The sequence below is a fragment of the Cydia pomonella genome, chromosome 11, assembly GCF_033807575.1.
Source record: "Cydia pomonella isolate Wapato2018A chromosome 11, ilCydPomo1, whole genome shotgun sequence".
Lineage (NCBI taxonomy): Eukaryota > Metazoa > Arthropoda > Insecta > Lepidoptera > Tortricidae > Cydia > Cydia pomonella.
In genome coordinates, this window is record NC_084713.1 from 8,900,121 (window position 1) to 8,925,033 (window position 24,913).

At 36.4% G+C, this 24,913-nt stretch overlaps 2 protein-coding genes across 3 annotated transcripts in view; both read left to right on the forward strand.

Annotated features, from left to right (window-relative positions):
- LOC133522765 (organic cation transporter protein-like) overlaps positions 1–22,078 on the forward strand; it is an 80,456-nt gene extending 58,378 nt beyond the window's left edge. For both annotated transcript variants that reach the window (XM_061858208.1, XM_061858209.1), the window contains exons 2-7: positions 7,063–7,223; positions 8,097–8,434; positions 12,340–12,660; positions 13,077–13,707; positions 17,504–17,625; positions 18,243–22,078. In XM_061858208.1, coding sequence (XP_061714192.1) covers positions 7,063–7,223; positions 8,097–8,434; positions 12,340–12,660; positions 13,077–13,707; positions 17,504–17,625; positions 18,243–18,309 — 1,640 coding nt within the window. In that variant the 3' untranslated portion in view covers positions 18,310–22,078. The remainder of the gene's footprint in view (positions 1–7,062; positions 7,224–8,096; positions 8,435–12,339; positions 12,661–13,076; positions 13,708–17,503; positions 17,626–18,242) is intronic.
- Positions 1–24,913, forward strand: part of LOC133522773 (uncharacterized) — a 195,338-nt gene that overhangs the window by 30,266 nt on the left and 140,159 nt on the right. The window lies entirely within an intron of this gene.

A 24,913-nucleotide genomic window follows, 5' to 3' on the forward strand; every position in this document is an offset into this window, starting at 1 on the left:
TTAGGTCTCGTCAAAAGCAGACAACCGAGTAAACTGAAAATCTGTTTTACCACGTTCCATCTTTGGGTGTAAATTCTACATACCGCACAATTAGGGATAACTTTTTAAAACACAATTATGAGCGACATTTGGACATTTGATAACCTATTCGTTGCGAAGGAGTGTAAAGCGAGGAAATTAGAAGGAAACTAAATATATTGAGCGCGGCGCGAATGAAGATAAGGATATTACGCGGGTATAAACGTTTTATCTCACTTTCTGTAGATCCTTTCTAAAAAGAGATCATTTCTGGCCAGGATACATAAAAAAAGCGGCCAAGTGCGAGTCGGACTCGCCCATGAAGGGTTCCGTACCATTTATGACGTATTAAAAAAATTACTTACTAGATCTGGTTCAAACCAATTTTCGTTGGAAGTTTGCATGGTAATGTATATCATATATTTTTTTTAGATTTTTCATTCCGTTATTTTAGAAGTTACAGGGGGGGGGGGACACTTTTTTTCACTTTGGAAGTGTCTCTCGCGCAAACTATTCAGTTTAGAAAAAAATTATATTAGAAACCTAAATATCATTTTTGAAGACCTATCCTTAGATACCCCACACGTATGGGTTTGATGAAAAAAAAATTTTTTTTTAATTTATATGACGTATTAAAAAAAACTACTTACTAGATCTCGTTTGAACCAATTTTCGGTGGAAGTTTGCATGGCAATGTATATCATATATTTTTTTTAGATTTTTCATTCCGTTATTTTAGAAGTTACAGGGGGGGGGGGGGGACACACTTTTTACCACTTTGGAAGTGTCTCTCGCGCAAACTATTCAGTTTAGAAAAAAATGATATTAGAAACCTCAATATCATTTTTAAAGACCTATCCATAGATACCCCACACGTATGGGTTTGATAAAAAAATATTTTTTGAGTTTCAGTTCTAAGTATGGGGAACCCCCAAAATTTATTGTTTTTTTTTCTATTTTTGTGTAAACATCATAATGCGGTTCATAGAATACATCTACTTACCAAGTTTGAACAGTATAGCTTTTATAGTTTCGGAAAAAAGTGGCTGTGACAGAATCGGACAGACAGACGGACATGACGAATCTATAAGGGTTCCGTTTTTTGCCATTTGGCTACGGAACCCTAAAAATATATATTTCGTTATAAATCCCCAATTAGTCTACCCGCAAGAAAAACAAACCAAAAACGGAGTAGCCATGACATTACAATCGCAATTCTGTGTCGTAACTAGCAAGCATTCGTTATGTTATGGACCGAACCTCGATAAGCTGAAGATCATTGCCAAGGCGCCGCCGCGCGAGCGCATGGTCCGATAATTGTCGAGCGCGCGCGAAATGCTCCCGCGCCGCTCGAACCGTGGGAACCGCACGCGACACGAATCTAATAAGGTTCTAATCTTATACGTCAAGCTTAGACTGATTCTATACTTTTAACAAAGATCCCAATAATTTAAAATAGTTAAATTATTGACAAAATCAAAAATATCTGATTTTGGCGCCGAAATGTAGGAAACTTATAAGGAACCGCTGAGGGGGTGTTATCAAATTAAATTTAATATAATTTATTTTCAAGCAACTAAGGCACATAGGCTCATTACGTACCTATACATATAATAACTTATTACGTATACTAATAAACATTACAATATATTTTTTTAATAGCCTACATTGTGTCACACACAAACTCATAAAAACTAAAACTCATTTTGGTGTCACAACAGTTCAAAAATTCAAAAACTTATTCTGCAAATAGGCCTGGCCTCAAGGGCTCTTTTACAAGTCAATAAAACATTATAGTAACATCATATAGTGACATGAAAAATACATAACAACATTTATAAATACAACAGCCAATACCTGGGTAAACATTACATTATAATAATCTTAAAATAAACAATTACTACAGTTTTCTGCTTCCTTATGTTTTATTTTATCTACACACATATCATAAACTCTATATGATGCGTTCAAAAACCGCAAATTACGACCAGCATAAAAACAAATTGTTTTGTTAGAACAAATATCTTATTTGTTTATAATAATAAGTTTGGTTTAAAGGTCTCGTAACCAGGCCATAAAAAAAGAGCGATCAGTAAAATTATCCCTCACATATCATAGACAACTACTAGGTAACTATAATGATAGAAATGTATGTGTGCTGGAATAAGTAAATATTAGTTGACAATACAAAATTATTTTTCATAACCACTATTAGCTATTCTCCTTTTGTTTGTTAAGATTCCTGTCAATAGCTTCTTGAGTTTTCTGAGCTACCTTCAGAGCGTGCCTCAATTTCATCCTTATCAAGCCCAATTGATGCTGAATAGGAAGTCTAGATGATGAAAATATGGACGCTCCTAGGTTATAAAAAGTAAATTATGGTGTGTCATGCTCGGTTGTCGTCGGATAGAATAGGGTTAAATTATAAGTAAGTATAACACAAACAGATAGTGTAACAGGAGAGTAATTATCTGGGTATCTTTGGTCTATTGAATCCTTTAGCTAGACTCACATTACTCCGGTGTTTAGGTATATTTGGCATGGTACACCGCACACGCCTGTCAACTATCAAGTCATATTATTGCATTATCATCAAAGTTACGAAAGTATATAGGTACCATATGAAACCAAAGATATTTTTGTATTCTCAATCAGATGTTCGGAAGTGATTTAAATGTAACTTACAAGATATTTGAATAGTGAAGCTAGTGATAACATTTTCGCTGTGGCTATTATTACGTAACTCGTAGTTAAGCATACTTTGCGTGGGGTCTTTCGACCCCATCCCGAGGTGAATGTGTAGTGTATAGAGATCGGTTTACTCACTGTAATATACACGGGTAAATACCAAGTAAATACTCAGTATTTATCCAATATACCCGGATTTACTCGTTTATACCCAAATTGGTGGGTATAAACTATTTACAGTACTGAAATGGGCATATAAATTCGACGACCTATATGGCCTAGTGGGTAGTGACCCTACCTATGAAGCCGATGGCCTCGGGTTCAAATCCTGGTAAGGGCATTTATTCGTGTGATGAGCACGGATATTCGTTCCTGAATCATGGGTGTTTTCTATGTATTTAAATATTTATATTATATATACAACACAAGCCTTATTGAGCTTACTGTGGGACTTAGTCAATTTGTGTAACAATGTCCTATAATATTAAGAAAAAGAAGATAAAAAATAATGAAATATAAGTATATTTTGTAAGTCGCTACTGGATTAAGTATTTAAAATAAAAGAAATCAATTTTAAGGGGGCACTCCATACATGTAACTAATTGTTACAAAAACAATGCAGAAATTACCAACGTGTTGCACATCATTAAATAGGTTTATAAAAATAACTTTTTTGTTTCTAAAAACTTTTTTGGATACATTGAATACTTCTGGGAAAAACCGTATCTAAAGGCCGAAATAATGTTTATCCCTCCATAACTTTCGAACCAAAGATCAAAAAAATATGAAAAAATATCGGGAGATTAGCCGTATAATAAAGTACTAGAATAAATACTTTGAACATAATCGGCGAATTTATGATACCGTATATTATACGATTATATGTTACAGTTTGAAACATCAAACCATGTCCGTACATTAGATTACGGAAATGATCTTGGATCGAAAAAGTTCCTTAAAAAATCTGATCATATTTCGCAAGGATAACATGTTTTAAATAAGAGGAAACATGTACCTGGTGTTCGTATTAATTTACTTTACGGTTGGTTTACTTTGCGAATTGTGGGCTATTACATTACAAACGAATAGTCACCATGGCTACATAATACGAGTATGTCGGAGTGTAGTAACAAGAAATAGTAAGCAACAATAAAGTGCACAGGCAATTACTTACCTATTGTATTGTATTCGGGTGATTTTCCGCAACTCGCTCGCTCGATGACTGGCGCCTATTTTGCGTGACATGTGGGGTGGACTAGTCCTGCCAGCCCAACTCCTCGAGGAATTCTATCAAACCTTCGATGTTGAGTAGGACCTCGGGCAAATCATTAACCTCGAAAGTGAAAGAAAATATTGACGAATTAAACGTCTATTTTCCTGATCCGCTGAATCAAAAACCTCGCTCTCTTTACCACACAATTGAGGCTAAAGTCCACGACGGAGACCTAAGAGGCGCAGTTCGTATACTATTGTCAGATTCATCACTTGCCGAGTCGAATGCTGAAACATTAAACGCATTGAGGGACAAGCATCCTTCGCCTTCTAGGCAACTCACCTACCCGCCTGAACCCGATCAGTCAAACCAATTTCTTACGGTTTCAGCTTCAGACGTGGCCAATGCAATTGGCTCATTTTATAACGGCTCTGCGTCAGGATTGGATGGTCTTCGCCCTCAGCATCTAAAAGAACTCGTGTCTCCCAATGCAGGAGATAATGGAACCAGACTCCTTGAATCACTGACTAAACTTTGCAACTTCCTCTTACGCGGTATGCTCAATCCCCAAGTTTGTCCCTACCTTTACGGAGCGTCTTTGTGTGCATTAACGAAAAAAGACGGAGGAATTAGACCAATTGCTATAGGTACAACTCTAAGACGGCTCGTAGCCAAATTGGGCTGTCGGTCAGTGAGAGACGAGATGGCAGGTTTTCTTCAGCCTGTCCAGATGGGCTTCGGCACACCATTAGGCTGCGAGGCGGCAATCCACGCAACGAGGCATTTTTCAATGTCACACGAGAATAATAACGTTGTGATTATAAAGCTGGACATCAAAAATGCTTTTAATTCCGTTGAAAGAGATGCGATTTTACAGCAAGTGAAAAACCATACCCCCGTTCTGTACCCATTTCTTTTCCAATGCTACTCGGCTCCGAGCAACCTTTTTTACGATAACAATACCATCTCGTCACAGGTCGGCGCTCAGCAAGGTGATCCATTGGGCCCCCTTGTGTTTTGCCTAGCTATACAAAGCTTGATCACAACATTAGAATCACCTCTGAATGTCTGGTATTTAGACGATGGCACTATAGGAGGTGATTCTGATGTTGTTCTCAACGACGTCGGCAGACTTCTGCCAGCCCTGCAATCTATTGGCCTGGAAATAAACCCAGCGAAGTGCGAGTTGTTTGCCTGCAGTACCGCTGCGATGAACTCCGTCTCCAATTTCGAACCTTTACTTCCAGGCATTACGGTCCTAGATAAATCATCCTTTTGCCTCCTTGGTGCACCGATTTTTCCAGAAGGGGTGAGATCGGTGCTCCAGGAAAAGACTTCAGCATTAAGATCCTCTTACGAGCGCCTAAAGCACCTTTCAGCGCACGTATCTCTAATATTGTTACGCAATTGCTTCACTATGCCGCGAGTAACTTACACTCTACGGACGGCGCCAACGTGGATGTTTAAGCAGGATGTTCAAGAGTATGATTCCACACTCAAAGAAGGTCTTGAAAACATCCTAAACGTCCAATTGCATGAAGCACAATGGAGCCAGGCAACGCTTCCTATCCGCTATGGGGGTTTAGGAATCCGTAGCATGAACGATGTTGGAGTTGTAGCATTCCTTGCTTCCTCTCATGCGTCGACAGGACTTGTCACTAAAATATTATCTTTTAATGGTGGCAAAATCTGTCTTCCATTCGTAGAGGAGGCCTTAGCTGAGTGGACGACCCGCTGTTCTGGAGCCGTACGCCCGGACAACCCCGATCTGCAAAGACCTTGGGACAACACCTTGTGTGAGCGCACTTATTTCAGCCTATTGAACAGCGCTCCACAAGTAGAAGATGTGGCCAGACTAAAAGCCGTTAGGCAACCCGAGTCGGGGGCCTGGCTGCACGCACTACCTTCTCCGCAATTGGGTACCTTTTTAGACGATGACACATTAAGAGTCGGAGTGGCCTTAAGACTAGGATGCAAGGTATGCGAAACCCATCGCTGCATCTGCGGGACGATGGTCGAGGCTAATGGGCACCACGGCTTAAGCTGCTTGCGATGTGCGGGGCGAATACCAAGACATAACGCCATCAACGAGCTGATCCGTCGTGCCATGGTCTCGGCCAATATACCATGTATCCTGGAGCCGCAGGGCTTAAGCCGCACAGACGGTAAGCGACCGGACGGCCTTACGCTGGTACCTTGGGCAAAAGGCCGCAGCCTGATTTGGGACGCCACTTGCGTTAGCACCTTTGCCCCCTCCCACATCACCCATACTAGCAAATTAGCAGGCGCGGCCGCCGAGAGTGCTGCGAAATTAAAATATAATAAATACGCAAACTTGGTACCAGCGTACGACTTTGTTCCGGTCGCAATAGAAACTGCGGGGCCTTGGTGTGTGGAGGCCAAAAAACTTATTAGTACTTTGGGGCGACGTTTGAGAGATAGGGGCAGCGACCCCCGTGCCGGCTCTTTCCTGGTTCAGCAAATATCGCTAGCTGTGCAACGCGGCAATGCCGCTAGCATTTTTGGCACATTTGGAATTGGATCAGGTGACAGTCGGAACGGGACATAGGGCTTATTTCTAGTTATAATTTTTTATCAGAATGTCTTTTTATAATATAATATAATAATATAATTATATCATAGTATTATATTTTATACTTTATATAGGTTGAAATAATACTGTACCTTCTATAAAGTTTTACAATAAATTAAACATAAATACCAATTATATATTGCGCTCAGAGCATCGGCATTCCCATCTAGCAGGGAAGCGCGGCAAGTCTTATGGGCACATTCCCAAATGGCAGCGGCATAGGGAATATTTTGTAGATATAATTTAGACCCCATAGGTTAAGATAGGTTTACTTTAGTTTTAGTTTAAATTTGTAAAAGTGTGTATTAATTTACTGGGATTTAATATAAAGTATGGAAGGTTTTATGGATAACAATTTATTAAACTTTTATAATTTATTAAAACTCGCTACGGTCCCGAATTCAAGGACTTGCTGAAATTGACGAGTACGAATATTGATTTAGATCCTGGATTTATTTTATGCGCTCATATATTAATACTTTCTTTATCCGCCTATCATCAGGTGGCGTGTGCGCAAACGTATAATTAATCTCTTAATTCTATATTCCAGTAATCCCGACCGGGACAGCGAGCAAGGAGAAATCCGTGGAGGAGACCGATGTAGTCTCCCAGGCCATCGGCAACTACGGCCGCTGGCAGCTGTTGATGACGTTCCTGCTGTCACTGTTCTCATTCCCCTGCACATTCCATATATACCTGCCGACGTTCACGGTAATTACCTACTTCTATCACGTTGTATCCACAAAAATGTAATTTGGATGGAAATAAACTTTTTATTATAATAGTAGTTTTTTTAGTTAGGTACCTAGGTAGGTATTATGAGTATTCAATGAGGCTATTCAAGCAAATGGAAAATCCTAAGGTTTTTTATTAAACTAATTGATCATGAAGATATCTCACGTGTTGCTTATTGTTAAAGATTCTTTTGAGTAGCTACAAATTAACATATGTATTGAAGTATTTTAAATAGGAACAACATTCAATGAAAGACCCAAAATAGAACTTTGTTTTTAAGTGCTTTAGAATTTTTTGCACGAAGTAATTTTTATGAAAGAATAATATATTTTACCTACTCATGTTTTTTTTTTAAGTTTATCGTATTTTTTTACCGGCGTGACATATAACAAAAATCCTGAAGCATATACATGTACGAGAAGCAATGTGGTTAAATAAATCCACAATACAAGCCTTACCAAGCCCTATGCTTTGCTCTTGCTGCTTATTTTTTCTGTGGAACTAGTCCCATAATGTAATGATAATAATGTTTTTACAGTACATATGGGGCTACTTTATAGCATTAGCATTAGCTTTATAATATTTATAGTGTTAGCATATTACGTTACTGTGTCGAACATTTAAAGGGCCATATGTACTGTAAAACGTTGTACGATACATGTGCGAATAGGTAATTCGCAACTCCCTTCGGTCGTGTTTTAATTTATCGCCACTCGTTTCGAATTTCCTATTTTTCGCACTTGTATCGTAATGTACTATAACTGATCACTTGACAGTTACTGCCTACTAGCAATATCTGTGTGATATAGGGACATCCCTAGTAATTTCGTATTTTGTATTATTTTTCAGGCAAGAGAAACGAAATATTGGTGTCGCATGCCTGACAATTTTACAGGACTACCGATAGAAAATTGGATCAACTACAGCCAGCCCAATAATAACTATTGCCAAGTTCGAGACATTCCTGCGGGAGTCACGGTACAAAGCATACTGAATGGCACTGCTCCATTGCTGGATACATTCCAAAAATGCCAGGAATGGGACTTCGATCGGTCTGAGGTGGGAGACACCATCATATCGGAGTGGAACTTGGTTTGCGACAGAGCCGGATTGACTAGTTTGGCTGAAGTCGTGTTTTTAGTTGGTGTGGGCATTGGAGGAGTAGTGGGTGGCTGGATTTCCGACAGGTATGTCGGATTGCCTTATTAATGTTAAGTTAAGGAAATAGGATTGGTTGTATTGTTTTACTATTGTAATATCTGTTGCAAGTTAGTAAACGATTCTTATGGTTTTTTTAGTCATTTCCAAGAATAGACAAATAAACTGAAAGTGGATGAAACGCTGTACTGCTAGCAGTGCCTATTTAGGTACAGTCAAGGTATTAAATATCGATACGGACAAAGTGACAAAAATATGTACACACTACTTTAATGTATGTGCAATAAGGTCGTGTATACATATTTTTGGTGCTTTGTCCGTATCGATATTTAACACCTTGACCGTACATACTAACCCCTAACCCCTGTATTTTAGTTTAACAACAATTACGTGCAAATATGACATACCTAACGCATATGTACGAGTAAAGGTGACAGTCCATTTCTGACCGCAGCTGCACTACTGCTCCGACATTACTGCAGCGGCCTGATCGTGTCGGTGTTATTGTCAATTTCCATAGTAAAATCAATGACGGTACCGACTGCACGTAATATGGTAATTTTAACGTATTTCCGACCGCAGCTGCACTACTGCTCCGACATTACTGCAGCGGCCTGAATACGTCAGTGTTATTGTCAAATTCCATAGTAAAATGATGACAAGACCGACTGCAGGTAGCATGGTGATTTTTAGTGTTTGGTGTACATACGACCGCAACTGCAAACCGCACGTCAAATCTTTACAGAAATGTCTTTGGTCACAGATATTAGTAGCTCTAAGCAAAGAGGATATAACCACTACAATATAAGGAGTTTATTACACCCGTGGATAAACAACCCCGATAGTTTCTGTGTTTCGCGGTAGTTCCTCTGTATCTTGGCGTTGCTCTTATTGTTTTTGTTTAATGTTTCCTGATAAATTCATTAAATAAACAGTTCTTTCCTTTTTTCGTAGTTTTCCGAGAACAGCTATAAGCTCGAAAGGGCAAGAACGATAGAGAGCCAAATATATGATTTTCAAATTAAGATTTTCATGGTAGGCAATAAGTAGATAGTAGCTATGTATGTATATATAAATTATTTACAAACTAATAATAGTGAAAAAACTGGAAAACTAGTTCGCCTTTGTATTAATGATGAGAGTTTTTTTCCTGTTTTGTGTTAATTTTTGTACAATAAAGTTTTACTACTACTACTACTAAATTACAGGACGCACTTATGTGTTAGAATAAGATCGATGTAGGTATGCTAACCATTATCGTACAATCATGTACACATAGCATAAAAATGTGACAATATAATATTTCTATGATGATTCTAATACTGAACGGAGTGGTCGTATGCAATTTCCTCTCTCTTTCCTCTTTCTCTCTTTTTCCAAATTTTGACTGAGAAAATGTTTCGAATGAAATAGCTTACTCTGTATCCTCTATATTTGTGTTAGGATACTACGAAACCACAGTAGATTACATTTTTTAGTGGCAACAATGGTCGCGCACTGTGCGGCTTAAGAGGAATTTCCTCCCGCGGGCGCTCCGGCTTTAGTATGAGCTCCCTGCCGAGGTTTTTCTGAAGGTCTACAGTAGGGGTTCTTGAAAAAAGAAGTGTACAGGTTTTTAAAGGGTCGGCAACGCGCATGTATCACTTCTGGAGTTGGAGGCGTGCTTAGGAGTTTCAGTGACGCTTATATTTAACAGGATTAATTACTGAATTCTCGCTGACAGTACCGTGGCACAGTGAATTTGGCGTGATAAAATGTGAAAGTGTCGTAATATCATATTATATACACCGTGGGTTGGTAAAATCCGACAGATCTTAACCACGCATTCCTGAGGATCAAAAAATGTTTAGTAAAATTCGGGAAAAAAATGTTCTGTTTTTTTTTTAGCCGATTTAAAAGCCATTTTCTGCACACAGCACGTTATTTCTTTCTACATCTTGGCGGAAATAAAAAACATTACAACGAAGAAGTAAAGTTTTCTTAATTCATATATAGATCAAAATTGCGAGTGTTCTTTTTAGTTGAGTAATGTTTGTCAGAAGGTATGACTAAACCAAGTCACATAGAGGCAGCGCCGCAGCGAAAAAGGCTTTTTTCACAAAGTTATAGCAGAAACAAATTTTCGCAAGAATTGCCATTATCTCTGAAAGAAGACCGATTACAGAAAATTTGTATGATATTTTAGCCTCTAAATGCGATTAAGAATACAACTTTAAAACTATCAGGTTTTACCAGCCCACGGTGTATAATATCGTGACACTTTCTCACTTTGTCATTTCAAAGCCATTTCTGTGATAAAAGAAGCAATAATTCAGTTGTATTACCTAGAAATACAAAAGGCAAAGTTGTTGTTTAACACCTCATGGTAGCATATGGATACTCAAACGTAAGAAAAATTACAAAATTGAACCACAAGAGAAGCGACAGCGGTTTTAAAATAAAATTGTATTGACAGTTGCATGAGGGTTAAACAAACTTTGCTACAGAGCGCAACACGAATTTATTTTATCACACCATCACGAGGAAAATATTTATTATTCCAATTAATTTATTAAATATTCTTTCTATCAGCCCCTTGGCTAACGTAAATAGCTTTCTTCATAAAGGATTTCTTGTCTCGACCATCAAGTTTTATATGGTCTAGTCATAAACTGTATCTGCCACGACCACGAGTGCCGTCGCCCATGGACACCTGCAACACAAGAGCGATTATAAGATTTAAATTTGTGCTTTAGTTTGAAATAGGAAACTGGACAATATTAAGCGTAATTATAGCTCTTACAAATCAATTTATTCGTTTATTCTTTACTTTTAGGTAACTAATGAAAGATTGGTTTAATATGAAAACTCAGAAAGATAAATCTGTAATATTTTGCTAACACTGAGCATTGGAGAATTTATTTTGTCGCATCGCCATCTCCGAAACCCACGAATCCCTTTGCAAAAATAAAGTAAACCCGGGATAAAAGAGCCTACCTAGCTTCTTGAGGGGACGTTTATCGCAGACTTCTACATCCAGGCGGTACTAGGCCACCAAAAACGTGCAGACACCACCGGCTGGATTTGGCTGCATCACGTGATGCAAGTGGATCAAGTGCGCATACCGTATCCATCACGAGCAACATGAGTCCCGCTCTCGTCGGGTTGCTGTGTGCGGTGGTCACGCGTTTAGTCAAGAGGATGGGGAAGATAATTTCAAAATGTTAACTTACCTTAAGTGAAGAAATATTTCTCCTCTGCATTCATTTAATTCGAGTAATTTGATTGTATTTCTTCAATTTGAAGTTAAATTGTTATTCATTTAATCGGCAAACAAACGATCACCAACAATATCTGGTTTTTTAATAATATTGCGTAGCTGCCTTCGACTGAATGTGACTTTTGTAGAAAGGCAAACTGTTTTTCGTTTTCGTGTACCATGTAGCATTATCGTCACTTACTTCTTCTCGTAAAAAATACAAATAAGTAATTTTATTTATACGTCTGACAGTGACATTATTCATTGACTTTGGCAATCAACTGACGAACGCTGCCGCGACTGCACGCCGCAAACAGCAGCAGTCGGCCGCTGCAGTAATGTCGCACCAGTAATGTCGCAACGGTAGTGCAGCTGCAGTTGGAAATGGACTGTCACCTTAAGTTTAAAATGACAAATATTCAAAATCATCTTTTTAAGTCAAATTCTGTTAGTTAGTCGCTCAAAAGTTGAAGTTGAAATTGTTTGAATAAACACAAAAATTAGAGTAACTCCGTCTAAGTTGGTAGCCTATTGACTAATCAAGTCATTTTTGGTGAGGTATTTGCAGAGAAGAGGAAAATCCATGTGCTCCGATCTATTTAGGCTAAGACCTATCCTCCATAAAAGGTTTCCAAACATAACAAAAATCTTGGGAGTTACACAATTTATTTCAATTATCACGTATTCCCATTCCAGATTCGGGCGCAAGCGTATCCTGATGGGCATGATGGTGGCGCAAAGCATTCTCGCTATCCTGTCCCTTCTTGTCCGTTCGTACCTCCAATACGTGATAGTCCGACTCATCATGGGCCTAGTATCGGTGTCGGTCGTGTACGCCGCCTTCGTGCTGTCAGTGGAGCTAGTGGGAGGGAAGTGGGTGACCATCGCGGGCGTGTGCAACTTCTTCCCCTTGCCGTTGTCGTATATTATCGTGACGCTGATCTCCTACTTACTGCCGAACTGGAGGGCCTTACAGCTTTCGTTATCTCTGCCGGGATGCTTGTTGATGATTTTGTGGTAAGTGGGTTAATTTATTTGCGAGTGCTTAATGGTTATATAGCTATACTCGTACATTCTCTTTACTTTTGGCTTGACAGAGCTCACGCTCCTTATAACCCACTTCAAAATTCCAAAAGGAGGAGGTACTCAATTCGGTAATATGACTACTAAATCAATGGTATTGCTTTATAATTATGTGTATGTTAACCTATAAAGTATTGATATATATGGGAATTTTGCCTGAATCAAAATTTTATAAAATAAATATCGTAAGAGCATTAAACACAACCGATCAAATACGTTTTGTGCCATCAAACTATGTCAAGTATTTTTTTATCTTAATTGCTATTGCCGTTATTCATTTATTATTTACTCACCATAACTGTAATGCAAGAAAATGTAGGTATTTAACTTGTAAAAATATTCCATTACAGGTTTTTCTTACCTGAATCACCAAGATGGTTATTGAGCATGGGCCGCACGCAGGAAGCCAAAGCAATTCTACAAAAAGTAGCAAAATTCAATAACAGAGAATTACCGGCTGATCTAGACAAATTATTGATCATACACAGAGCAGAGAACCCCGAGGAAGAGCCAAGCGTGCTTATGCTGTTTTCAGGGTACCTACTGAAAAGAACGATATGCCTGTTCCTATCATGGTTCTCAATGACTATTGCCTATTACGGCCTGCTTCTGAACATTGGCAACTTCCAGTTGGGTGATCTCCATATGACGTCTATTATACTGGCTGTCGTTGAAATTCCTGCTATAGCTATGAGCATACCTATTCTGTTGAAGGCAGGACGACGAGCTCCGATATTCATTACCATGCTCGTGTGTGGTCTCGCGTGTGTTGCTAGCGAGTTGTGCTCGATGTCCTCGGATGAGAAATGGGTCGTCATACTTTGCCTCATGATAGGAAAGTTCGCGATTGGTGCGACCAATATGATGTTGCCGATATTCACCGCCGAGTTGTATCCTACTGTGATTAGAAACTTGGGAGTTGGAGCTAGCCAGATTGCAGCGGGTATTGCTCTCATCTGCATTCCATATTTATGGAAACTGGTAAGCATAGTATTTAATGAGGTGTATTTAAAGTTATGTTTTGTTTACACGTCGATGTATTTTGTGTTAAAAACAACAACTATTAGTATAGTCTTATATACCTACATATATGAATAGATTGTGAAATATGTTTTGTGATAACAAATACCTACCTACGACGGTAAATTATTGGATTGCTAAACCCTGGATATTTGACCTGATCTCCTTGTTCTCTAAATGTTTATTTATACATACCACATATTTAATTAAATAATAACCTTTCACCCCATTGCAATAGCGCTCAAATAACTTACCTAATTATAGTTGTTGCAAAGTAAAGCGCATGCAAATAAATAGCAATTTACATACTGTCCAATTGTATCCTATACAATTAGACTATATGTAAATGTCTATTTATTATTATAGGTTAATGGGTTGGGTAAAATGGGTAAATGTAGAAATTACCGTCGTACCGTTTATTGTGTACAATGTTGCCATTCCTCCGTTTCATTCCAATTACTACAGTATCGGTAGTGATGTCATTGTTTAAAATAATGTATACATAAATAAATAGGTATGATTAGTTTACGTTCCTGCAAGTACCGTCGCGAATCTATTGAAGTTTGTCTGTTTGTCAGTGAGTTCGTAACCTTGTACCACTGTTTTTAGGGTTCCGTAGCCAAATGGCAAAAAACGGAACCCTTATAGATTCGTCATGTCCGTCTGTCTGTCCGATTCTGTCACAGCCACTTTTTTCCGAAACTATAAAAGCTATACTGTTCAAACTTGGTAAGTAGATGTATTCTATGAACCGCATTATGATGTTCACACAAAAATAGAAAAAAAACAATAACTTTTGGGGGTTCCCCATACTTAGAACTGAAACTCAAAAAATCTTTTTTCATCAAACTCATACGTGTGGGGTATCTATGGATAGGTCTTCAAAAATGATATTTAGGTTTCTAATATCATTTTTTTCTAAACTGAAAACTTTGCGCGAGAGACACTTCCAAAGTGGTAAAAAGTGTGTCCCCCCCCCCCCCGTAACTTCTAAAATAACAGAATGAAAAATCTAAAAAAAATATATGATATACATTGCCATGCAAACTTCCACCGAAAATTGGTTCGAACGAGATCTAGTAAGTAGTTTTTTTTTAATACGTCATAAAAATTAAAAAAAAAAATTTTTTTCATCAAACCCATACGTGTGGGGTATCTATGGATAGGTCTTCAAAAATGATATTTAGGTTTCTAATATCATTTTTTTCTAAACTGAATAGTTTGCGCGAGAGACACTTCCAAAGTGAAAAAATGTGTGTCCCCCCCCCCCCCTGTAACTTCTAAAATAACAGAATGAAAAATCTAAAAAAAATATATGATATACATTGCCATGCAAACTTCCACCGAAAATTGGTTCGAACGAGATCTAGTAAGTAGTTTTTTTTTAATACGTCATAAAAATTTAAAAAAAAATTTTTTTTCATCAAACCCATACGTGTGGGGTATCTATGGATAGGTCTTCAAAAATGATATTTAGGTTTCTAATATAATTTTTTTCTAAACTGAATAGTTTGTGCGAGAGACACTTCCAAAGTGAAAAAATGTGTGTCCCCTCCCCTGTAACTTCTAAAATAACAGAATGAAAAATCTAAAAAAAAATATATGATATACATTACCATGCAAACTTCCACCGAAAATTGGTTTGAACGAGATCTAGTGAATAGTTTTTTTTTTAATACGTCAATAAATTAAAAAAAAATTTTTTTCATCAAACCCATACGTGTGGGGTATCTATGGATAGGTCTTCAAAAATGATATTTAGGTTCCTAACATCATTTTTTTCTAAACTGAATAGTTTGCGCGAGAGACAGTTCCAAAGTGGTAAAATGTGTGTCCAAAGTGGTAAAATGTTGAACAAGATCTAGCAAGTAGATTTTTTTTAATACGTCTTAAATGGTACGGAACCCTTCATGCGCGAGTCCGACTCGCACTTGGCCGCTTTTTTGAAGACCATGTTTTTCTAAAACAAACAGTAAATTATTTAAACTTTTAACATAAATAACTGTGTTTTATAGCTTTATAAAGCATTTTTTTCGTATTTGTATAAATACCGACATCTTGAAAATTTTATAATTGTTGTAAAATTTGCATTTGACATTTTATTTATAACATTTGAGCTATCACAACTATGACAGGTACCGATAGAATAAAAACAAAAGTAGATAGATTGGAATAGTTCGTACAAATCTGGGCATGTATTATCTATATACTATGTAGATTATGGCGTTATTGTAATTGATAAATGTCGCTTAAGCTGGCCTCACACGTTCGGAATATCTCTACGAATTAATAATCTGAATTAAGAAAGCCCTGAATCCCATACAATGTCATTATATTCATGCACGTTTTTAGGGTTCCTTAGCCAAATGGCAAAAAACGGAACCCTTATGGATTCGTCATGTCTGTCTGTCTGTCCGTCCGTACGTCACAGCCACTTTTTTCCGAAACTATACGAACTATACTGTTGAAACTTGGTAAGTAGATGTATTCTGTGTACCGTATTAAGATGTTCACTCAAAAATAGAAAAAAAAAACAATAAATTTTGGGGGTTCCTTTTTTTCTACACCAACTGAATAGTTTGCGCGAAAGACACTTCCAAAGTGGTAAAATATGTGTGTGCCCCCCCCTGTAACTTTTAAAACAGAATGATAAAACTAAAAAAATATATGATGTACATTACAGTGTTTTTTTTTTATACGTCATAAATGGTACGGAACCCTTCATGCGCGACTCAGACTCGCACTTAGCCGCTTTTTTTCAAATTTTTATTTTCACAGATCGGTCTGAAAGAATGAAAGAGACAGACCAAGATAAGTTGGCAGTGATTTTGATAGCCAAGCCTGTGGAAGTGTTAAGTAAACATCATAATTTCATAGAAGTTTGACGTTCAAAATAACACTTGCTCTGTCTGGGCTGCCAAAATCGCAACTTATCTTGGTCTGACGATCGTTCTGAATTCAGAATATGAAAATTAAGATTATGAATTCCTGACGCACCTGAGATTATGAATGAATGGAGGTATGTGTGCGTGACCACTGACATAAATGTACTAGACAGGCTAACGAGACCAAAATGTGTCCGCTATTTTCGGAGTTTGACGTCTGTCACTAAGCTAAAGAATAAGCATAGTTGGGTAGCTAGCCAGAGGCGAAACTGTTATGAAAACTGTTCATTTTCTGCCTACATACACGCTGTAAAGAATCTAGATAAAATGTATTTATTTCCTTACAAGTAGATTGAAATTGTTTTACATATGTGACACGGATGACATTAAAATTAAAAAAATAGGCATAATAGTACATTTCGATGCTAGTCCGGAAAGTATGTCATTACTTCACGAGTACCGAGATATCTTGCCACGAGCCATAGGCGAGTAAAAAAAATTATGATTTTTTTGTTATTTTTATTTTGATAAAAAGTAATTAAATGTTGCATATAGCGTTGTTATAAGGCCCTTAGGCAAGTGTGTATATTGATTATCTCCGAAATAGAGTTAATTAGAACACCGGTTTCTTTGAGAAAGTTACATAATTTAAGCTCAGGAATGCAGCCTTAAAATTAACGGAAATAAAAAAAACACGGTGTATATATATATATGTGCATGACCATTTCTTTGACATGACCTACAGGTCAATCGTATTGGTGGATTTCTATGTACAAGGTATCGATAAATGCGTCTTGATGTCAAAGCGCCATAGACTATAACTAATATGTTTTGTATTTTATTGTACTATATTATTTATTATGTAATTTCAGAAAGCGTTGAATGAGCACCTGCCGATGGTGACAATCGCAGCGCTGAGTGCATTCGGTGGGGGCATTGTGCTGCTGCTGCCGGACACCTCCAGCACCGAGGACAAGCGACCCAAGGCCAAAAAGTAATCAACTATTTCGATTCTAAAACATGCTTTTATCGCTCCAAAAACAGCACCTACTAGTACCAGTTCAGATATAATGGCACCTTTAAAAAAATAAACTACCCTATTAAATTTTTGACGGCGGTAGCAAAAGAGTGTATTTTGAGTCGAATATATCCCCTCGGGGGCAAAATACCATTATCTAGCTCTTACGAAAATACAGTAACAAGACTAACAAGTCACGTAACTATTGATACTGATGATGGCGGTGACATCCAGAATCTACCCCTACCAATCTACCCATGGAAATAGGCTCTTCGGAAAAAAATCCAAATTGAAGGAAATTGATAACATTTGTACCCAAAACTGCTTTTATAATTCCTTATTATTTAATTAAAATGTCACTTGCTATACAGAAAAGTTAGGTTACTCGTATTGTACATTATACTGATCAAATTGTTAAATAGTTTGGCATCATTTTCCCCTGGGCACAGTATATTAGTTTCCTAAAATAAATACACTCACAAACTAACATAGTCACATGTCATACATATTATACGGACTTACAATGATCCTCGCGCCATCTACACTTTAAGTCACGAAGTGTGAAAACTATTTGTATGTTCAATTGTTCACAGACCATCGTTCGACAACGCTTCACCGTGCAACGGCACTTTCACAGTAACTGACGATAGAGGGCACTAGTTACCTGCGCCAGTGACTATAATTCCATAAGAAAACAAGTGGCAAACTAGTGTTAAATGTGTTTTTTGTTTTAAAAACAAAACTTTCAACAGTGAACAAAACTGACGTGAATAGTGAGAGTAAAATCGAATTTAGTACAAGGTAAGAAAAGCGAGTATTGATGTTTCAAATAATGTGAACGAAAATATTGCATATGTATGTATAAAATAGTAGGTATAGTGTTCTTTAATATATTTAGATAACTGTAAGTGTCAATAAGATTAAATTAGTTCAGTAATAATAGTATGTCATTGCGGATAGAGTTAACAAAGCAATAAATAATAAAAAATTAATATTAACTTATTACCACAGATGGCGCTAATAGCTAAATTTTGATTATTAGGTACTTATTAGTGTCATACTTGTTTTGGTACTCTGATTAAGAGTATGCGCAGGTTTTATAACCTACCTAGTTTTCAAGCTTTGTTATCAAGTGATCATAAAATATAACACCTAGGATAAATTGTCTTACCCAAAAATTTGCCTCTTGCTAATTGACCCCCTTTACCCAGTTTTACGTGATCATTAAACTGTTGCGTATAAAGTGTAAACTCCAGTCAAAGTGAACAGAAAATAATGGACAGGTGAAACAATAATGTTCGTGTACTCGTAATGTTACGATTGTGCAATAATAACTTTAGAAGTGATTAAGGTGTGATTTTGATTAACATTTACTTGTGTTCACGACTTTCAGTCCATAAATGATTTTTTTTTTTTACTATATAGTGTTACGGTTGAACGGGGTTACAAATGTGACTAAGAGGCTCTTACCTATTGATAGTTACCTCCTTTTATAATATTTGGGTTTTAAGTTTGAGTCAAAACGATCAAAAAGGCGGTTGTTAAGAGTCCGCAGGAAGCTCGGTTCTCCATACAAACATGGTTACGCTCTCATTTTAAAACGACTAGCTAGATTACTCTGAAACTTTGTACTTGCAATAGGATAAGGTATATCTATGCCTGTCTTTAGTTTATGTAGCTTCAGATACCATAGTAACAAAATATAGCGAATAAAATTTTTCATACAAAACTTGTTTTTGCTCAATTTTTTGTTCTATAAGCTGAAGCTATATTGACTAATTACAGGGATGGATATGCCTCATGTCATTGTATGTGCAAAGTTACATTACACTGAAATTCGTAGCTTTAAAATGAGAACGAAACTCCGCTTGTATAGGAAGGTGAAATCCGACCGAGCTTGCTGCGGACTCTTAACACACACAAATATAAATTTAATTTATCGTGTCCGTCCACCAGATATTCATACACCCCTTTTTATTAGTTCCAAATTTTAAATAAACCAGTTGTATTTTGATATTCCCAATTGCGTGTTTATTTCTGTGATGAAACTAATAATGAATACATTATTTACATTTAAGACATCTAAGATTTTTTTGTATTTAATTATTGTTTGTCAATATAATATACCTAAGATAAAAATATCGTATTAATGCTACAACGCCGATTAGACGAATCTATGTACCTGTTTATGTTTGTTACCCTGTAGTTAATTATATTTATTCAGCTAGAATTTATATTTAAATAAGTAGTTTAAGGACCTCGTCTAAATTTTATTGAAAAATATACTTTAAAAACTAAGGTAATGGCTTATATATGTATAGGCGGATGACATTATTTATTAGAATTAAGATAATAAAATAAATAAATAAATACAAATACACAACTTTAATGTCTCTGAATGTGTGTGATTAGTAGTTGTATATTAAATATTATGTAATTATATCGAAAACAATATAACAGTTAGTCAATTGAAAATAAAATAATAATTATCATTTTTCTGTTGTAATTATTAACATACTCGTAAATATTTACTGATCTTGTGACAAATGTACGATGAATTTTGCTATAGCCATGGTATGTTGATATTTTACATTTTACCGATTAATGCGCCACCGAGCAATAGGTATAGTAGGTTTAGATTTCTCTACCTGTAAATAAAACTATACTTAATGACTGATTTGATTTATTGCTTTCAGTTAAAGTTCAGGTTTAAGTTTGATTCAAATGAAAGCCACAATATGTAATTAATATTTTATTACTACATATATATTTTGCACGAGTAGCGGCAAACTTAAAATATCTACTTTAATACGAATTAAGTATTTCACAGATAACGCGTTCGTTCCTTGATGTTGAAAAACTTACTCGGTCGAAGTAATGTAAACATAAAAAAGTTTTAATAAGTTAGGAGTTGTATGTAATATCACATAAGATAGTCATATACACAGTTTACTTATTTCAAAAATGGCTCTTTGTCTTTTTTATTCGTGAATCTTTAATTCAACTGCATCAAATTGAAAATTATCGCTGAAACACACGCACTATAGAAACATTCAACCCTCTTTTTTAAGATGTTTCAATTATTTCAATAAACTCGTAGGTAGATATTTTTATAGTGGATAATTATGTATTTCAGTAGAAAAACAGCATTTTTTACCGTGTTTATGATTTTTATTGTAAATGTAGGTACACTTATTTGCCTGGCAGTAACTTGTGCACCGAGCATAATAAAAAGAATGCATGAAGAAAGTTACTACTACCTGTCTAGATTATTTAAAAAAAACGATTTTCGCGTTATTTTAGTTAGACTTTATACCTAATACTTTAAGTCATTATTGTATTTGTATTACCTGTACCGCTCTCCATATTTCACGAGACTAGTCTTGTCTAGAAGAAGAGCACTTTGAAAAATAAATGAGAAAAGAACAAAGTTATGTCAGAAATTGGCAAAAACTTTGTCGGGGAATGTAGATGTCGCATATCATGTACCATTAATATTGTACCTATAACGCCATTAGTCAGTTACCGAACGATATAGATTAAGATTGAATCACGTTTCGTGTATACTGTCAACAGCAGATGTCGCTAAATGGGTCAGAAGGCACTATCCGAGCATGAGCACAACATTATTGATAATAAGCGTTTGTATATCATTTTGTTTTGACCGCCTCAGCACTACTTAGCTACTTCCGCTGCTGACTGCACCTACTCTACCTTATTACCTATACTTATCAATGTTCATAGCCCCTCTAGCATGTTAGTGGGTATCGCCGATAATCAATGTGTGAATCCCATACAGTCAGCAGTAAGTAGGTAGTAGACATTATACCTATGTAATGTATTGTAATAGGATAGATTCTACACAAAGAAAGACCGTTTACAGATTTTTGGATCTTGGAAAATAGAGTCATGTGTATTTATTTTCTTTATGTGTTATCTACGTACTGGTGACTGTATAAATTGGTATTACTGTAATTTCCTGATAGTGATAGTGATTTCAGGGGATAGAATAGATAGTCCGCTTACATAATTATAGCTGACAAATTATAATCTGTACCGAAATTGTACGAGAGACCGGTGCAAATTATATTTCGTCAAATCCGTATTCTAGATAATTTCCCAGGTGTAAGTAAACCTTTGCGAATGCCATTTTAAACAACGCGTGATGTTAAACGTAAGATTACATAAACAAACTTTGATTTGAAATGTTTTTGTAACACTGCCAGGAAACAGGCATATAACTTGCAGGCTAAGTGAACCCTCTCGTGCTGGAGAGGCGGGCTCATGTACTTATAAAACAAACTACGCCTCTGTTTGCCAGGCTTATTTATTTTATGACTAAACCGAAGAGCGACTCCCGTTGGTGAGCGCTGTCTAGCATTGTTGTTTTGTAAAATGACAATTTTTAATAAAGCTTATGATTTTATAATTATTTGTTTTGATATCGGCTGCAGCACTGGAAATATCCAGAGCGTTAGTGGAAGTGGTGCGGCTTCTTCTTTTGTTGAATTATGGAGTCTTCTGTTTTAAATATCATAGCATAGTTGTATGAGACGTCCTCTGATGACTCCGAGATGATGATGATGATGAGAATGATATTTATACAAATTTTGCGCTAACTTGTTAGGGGAGTCATGAGGATACTTTTCACTATTTTTTTTGTACTCAACCACTCGTATATACCTGTAAATAAGACAATATGTGGTCCAAGCTTTTTTTTCCAAAGTTTTTGCACACCATACCATAACTGTAACGGTATCTCCCGCAAAATTTCCCCTTTCTCCTCCATGTTGATTTCATAGTAACCACCAAATGTGCATCAAATCACATAAATCCAAGCGTAATGGTATACAATAATTCAGTTCTCATACTATATAAATAGCCTTATGACTGCGGTGTCGGGCCCATAGACGCACAGTCGTGTAAGTGTATCAACATTTCCACTATTTAAATGTATGTGGCATGAAGGTATCATATCGATGTTTATTTGATCTTGGCACAGTTATTTAGATCACGACGACCGCAACAGCCGCGGTTTTATTCAAGGTAGATATACTATGTAATGATGCAGTGTAGCTCTATTTATGTTAGGCACTCATTCAATAACCAGGTTAGTAATATCCTTTAAATAGATGAACGAAGATTATAAGTGCCGCTTTTAGAGTCTGTTCTGAAAGAGAAGAGTCGTGGTATGTATTGGGCCCCATACATTCCACGACTCTTCTCTTTCCGCACAGCCTCTACAATTAATAATAAACAACTTTCAGTCTTACTGGCTGAAAATTTATTAATACAAAAATAAAGTTTTAGTGTCATCGCGTCTATGGTTTTGTAATGTGTCATTTAAATCGGGACTTTCGTTATTGCATATTAGTTTTTGAAAATGTAGCATCAGAATATGAAGCACTTTCTAATAGCGTTATTCCCACCAAATCCCAATTGCCTTTATTTTACAAGTGTCATATTAAAAAGATTTAGTAAACACTTTCTTGAAGAAGGAACTAGAGTTAGACCAATATAAGTCTGCAACGATTTTGATAACACACGCAATGCAAGTATCATAATTTCATAGAAGTTTGACGTTTAAAATAACACTTGCGCTGCGTGTGCATCAAAATCTTTGCAGACTTGTTTGGTCTGACTCTTAGACAAACTAGTATACCTATATAGAATATACCTATAAACATATTATAAAGAAACGGGAGAGATTTGCTTTAAGAAAATTCCGGGAATAAATAGAACAGTCACCAATCACGGTAGGTACTTCGAAATATTAACCCAGTTAATCGATTAATCATAAGACTCCTTTAACTTCCGTCATTGTGGCATCGAATAAATTAAAATTATGAAAGTCGTTTGTCACCAGAATGAAAAACTATTGATCTAGGTTTAGAAGCCTACCTTAAATGAAACAAATTGCTTCTAGGTGTAGAAAGGACCAAGAGGAACGTGCCAACAAATGTAATCGAAAACTTTATATACTGAATTAAGGGCCTACTAAAGCCGTGAATACCGGTTCGTAAGCCACGCCCGATAGCTTCCTCACTCCCCGCTAGCACGCACACATGGAAGCGCTCCGCGGAGTCCGCGGCGCACGTGAAGGTGAAAGCTCCATCTAGCGTTACAAAAGTTAACTACGATTATACGCGGTCGGCCAGAAACTTAATTCTTAGAAAATAAAAAAGATGGCGTTATTACTTGCTACTAGAAAATAAAAAATTATATTGTTGTAAATTGTAATAAATCTGAGACTACAATATAGCCAATTTTTATTGTTGATTTTTGGAAGATGTCAATAGTATAGATAATTGTAGGTATAACACTACCTATCTTTTTAAATTCGGTATCTTACATTGTTAGTTATCATATTTTATTTAGTAATATATTGTTGAGGCAGGAAATACAGGGTGCCGTTTTCCGACGACCAATTTTTCGGATGATAGTGAATCACAGTTGTCACCTACATATAAAAAAAAAGTAAGTATATGGTAACAACGAAAACTACAAAAAAGTGAAACTTTTAAACAATTACTCAAACAATCAGGGTGATTCTTAAATTGTGTCCAGAAAAATATTTTTCACATATTGTTACGTATAAAAAGCATTTTTTGATGCATATGGTCAAGCTTAATACCCTCAGGAAAGGTAAATAAAATGAGTACATAATCACGGTTGTCACAAAGTGTCCCTCAGCCGTGACGTTTCGGCATTTTGGCGGCCAACTCCACTATTTTGAATTATACAATATTTTAAATATAGCCTAAGTTACTCCCATGACTACGACACATCGAATGACAGCTCATACGTTGAAATTCGTCAAACTAACGCTGTAGAGCGTGACAAAGAATCGGATACACATCATACATCCACATACACGCGGAAACCATTTTTCTGCTTCGGCAGTTGGGCAATAATAACAAATGAACGTAGCTAATAAAATCCATTTCTAAAGAGTGAATATGCCTCTAAATTAATCAAACGAATTGAGAATGTTACGACCACGTATCTATATGACACGAACGTGGATTCAATAGTCCGTGGCGGGGAGAGAATTTTGAGGCCACTGTCGTGACAATTTGAAACATGTTCGGTATTACCTAAAAATTACCTTTTTGCAAATATTAAATAATTAGCTCAATCTCGAATGTATTAGGTATATCTTATGTTACAAACAATAACGTGAAATGAGCACTGACTTTTAAAAACTCAAACATGGCGGTGACGCGTTAAGGTTGACCTTTTTTTTTTAATTAACGCAAAAAAA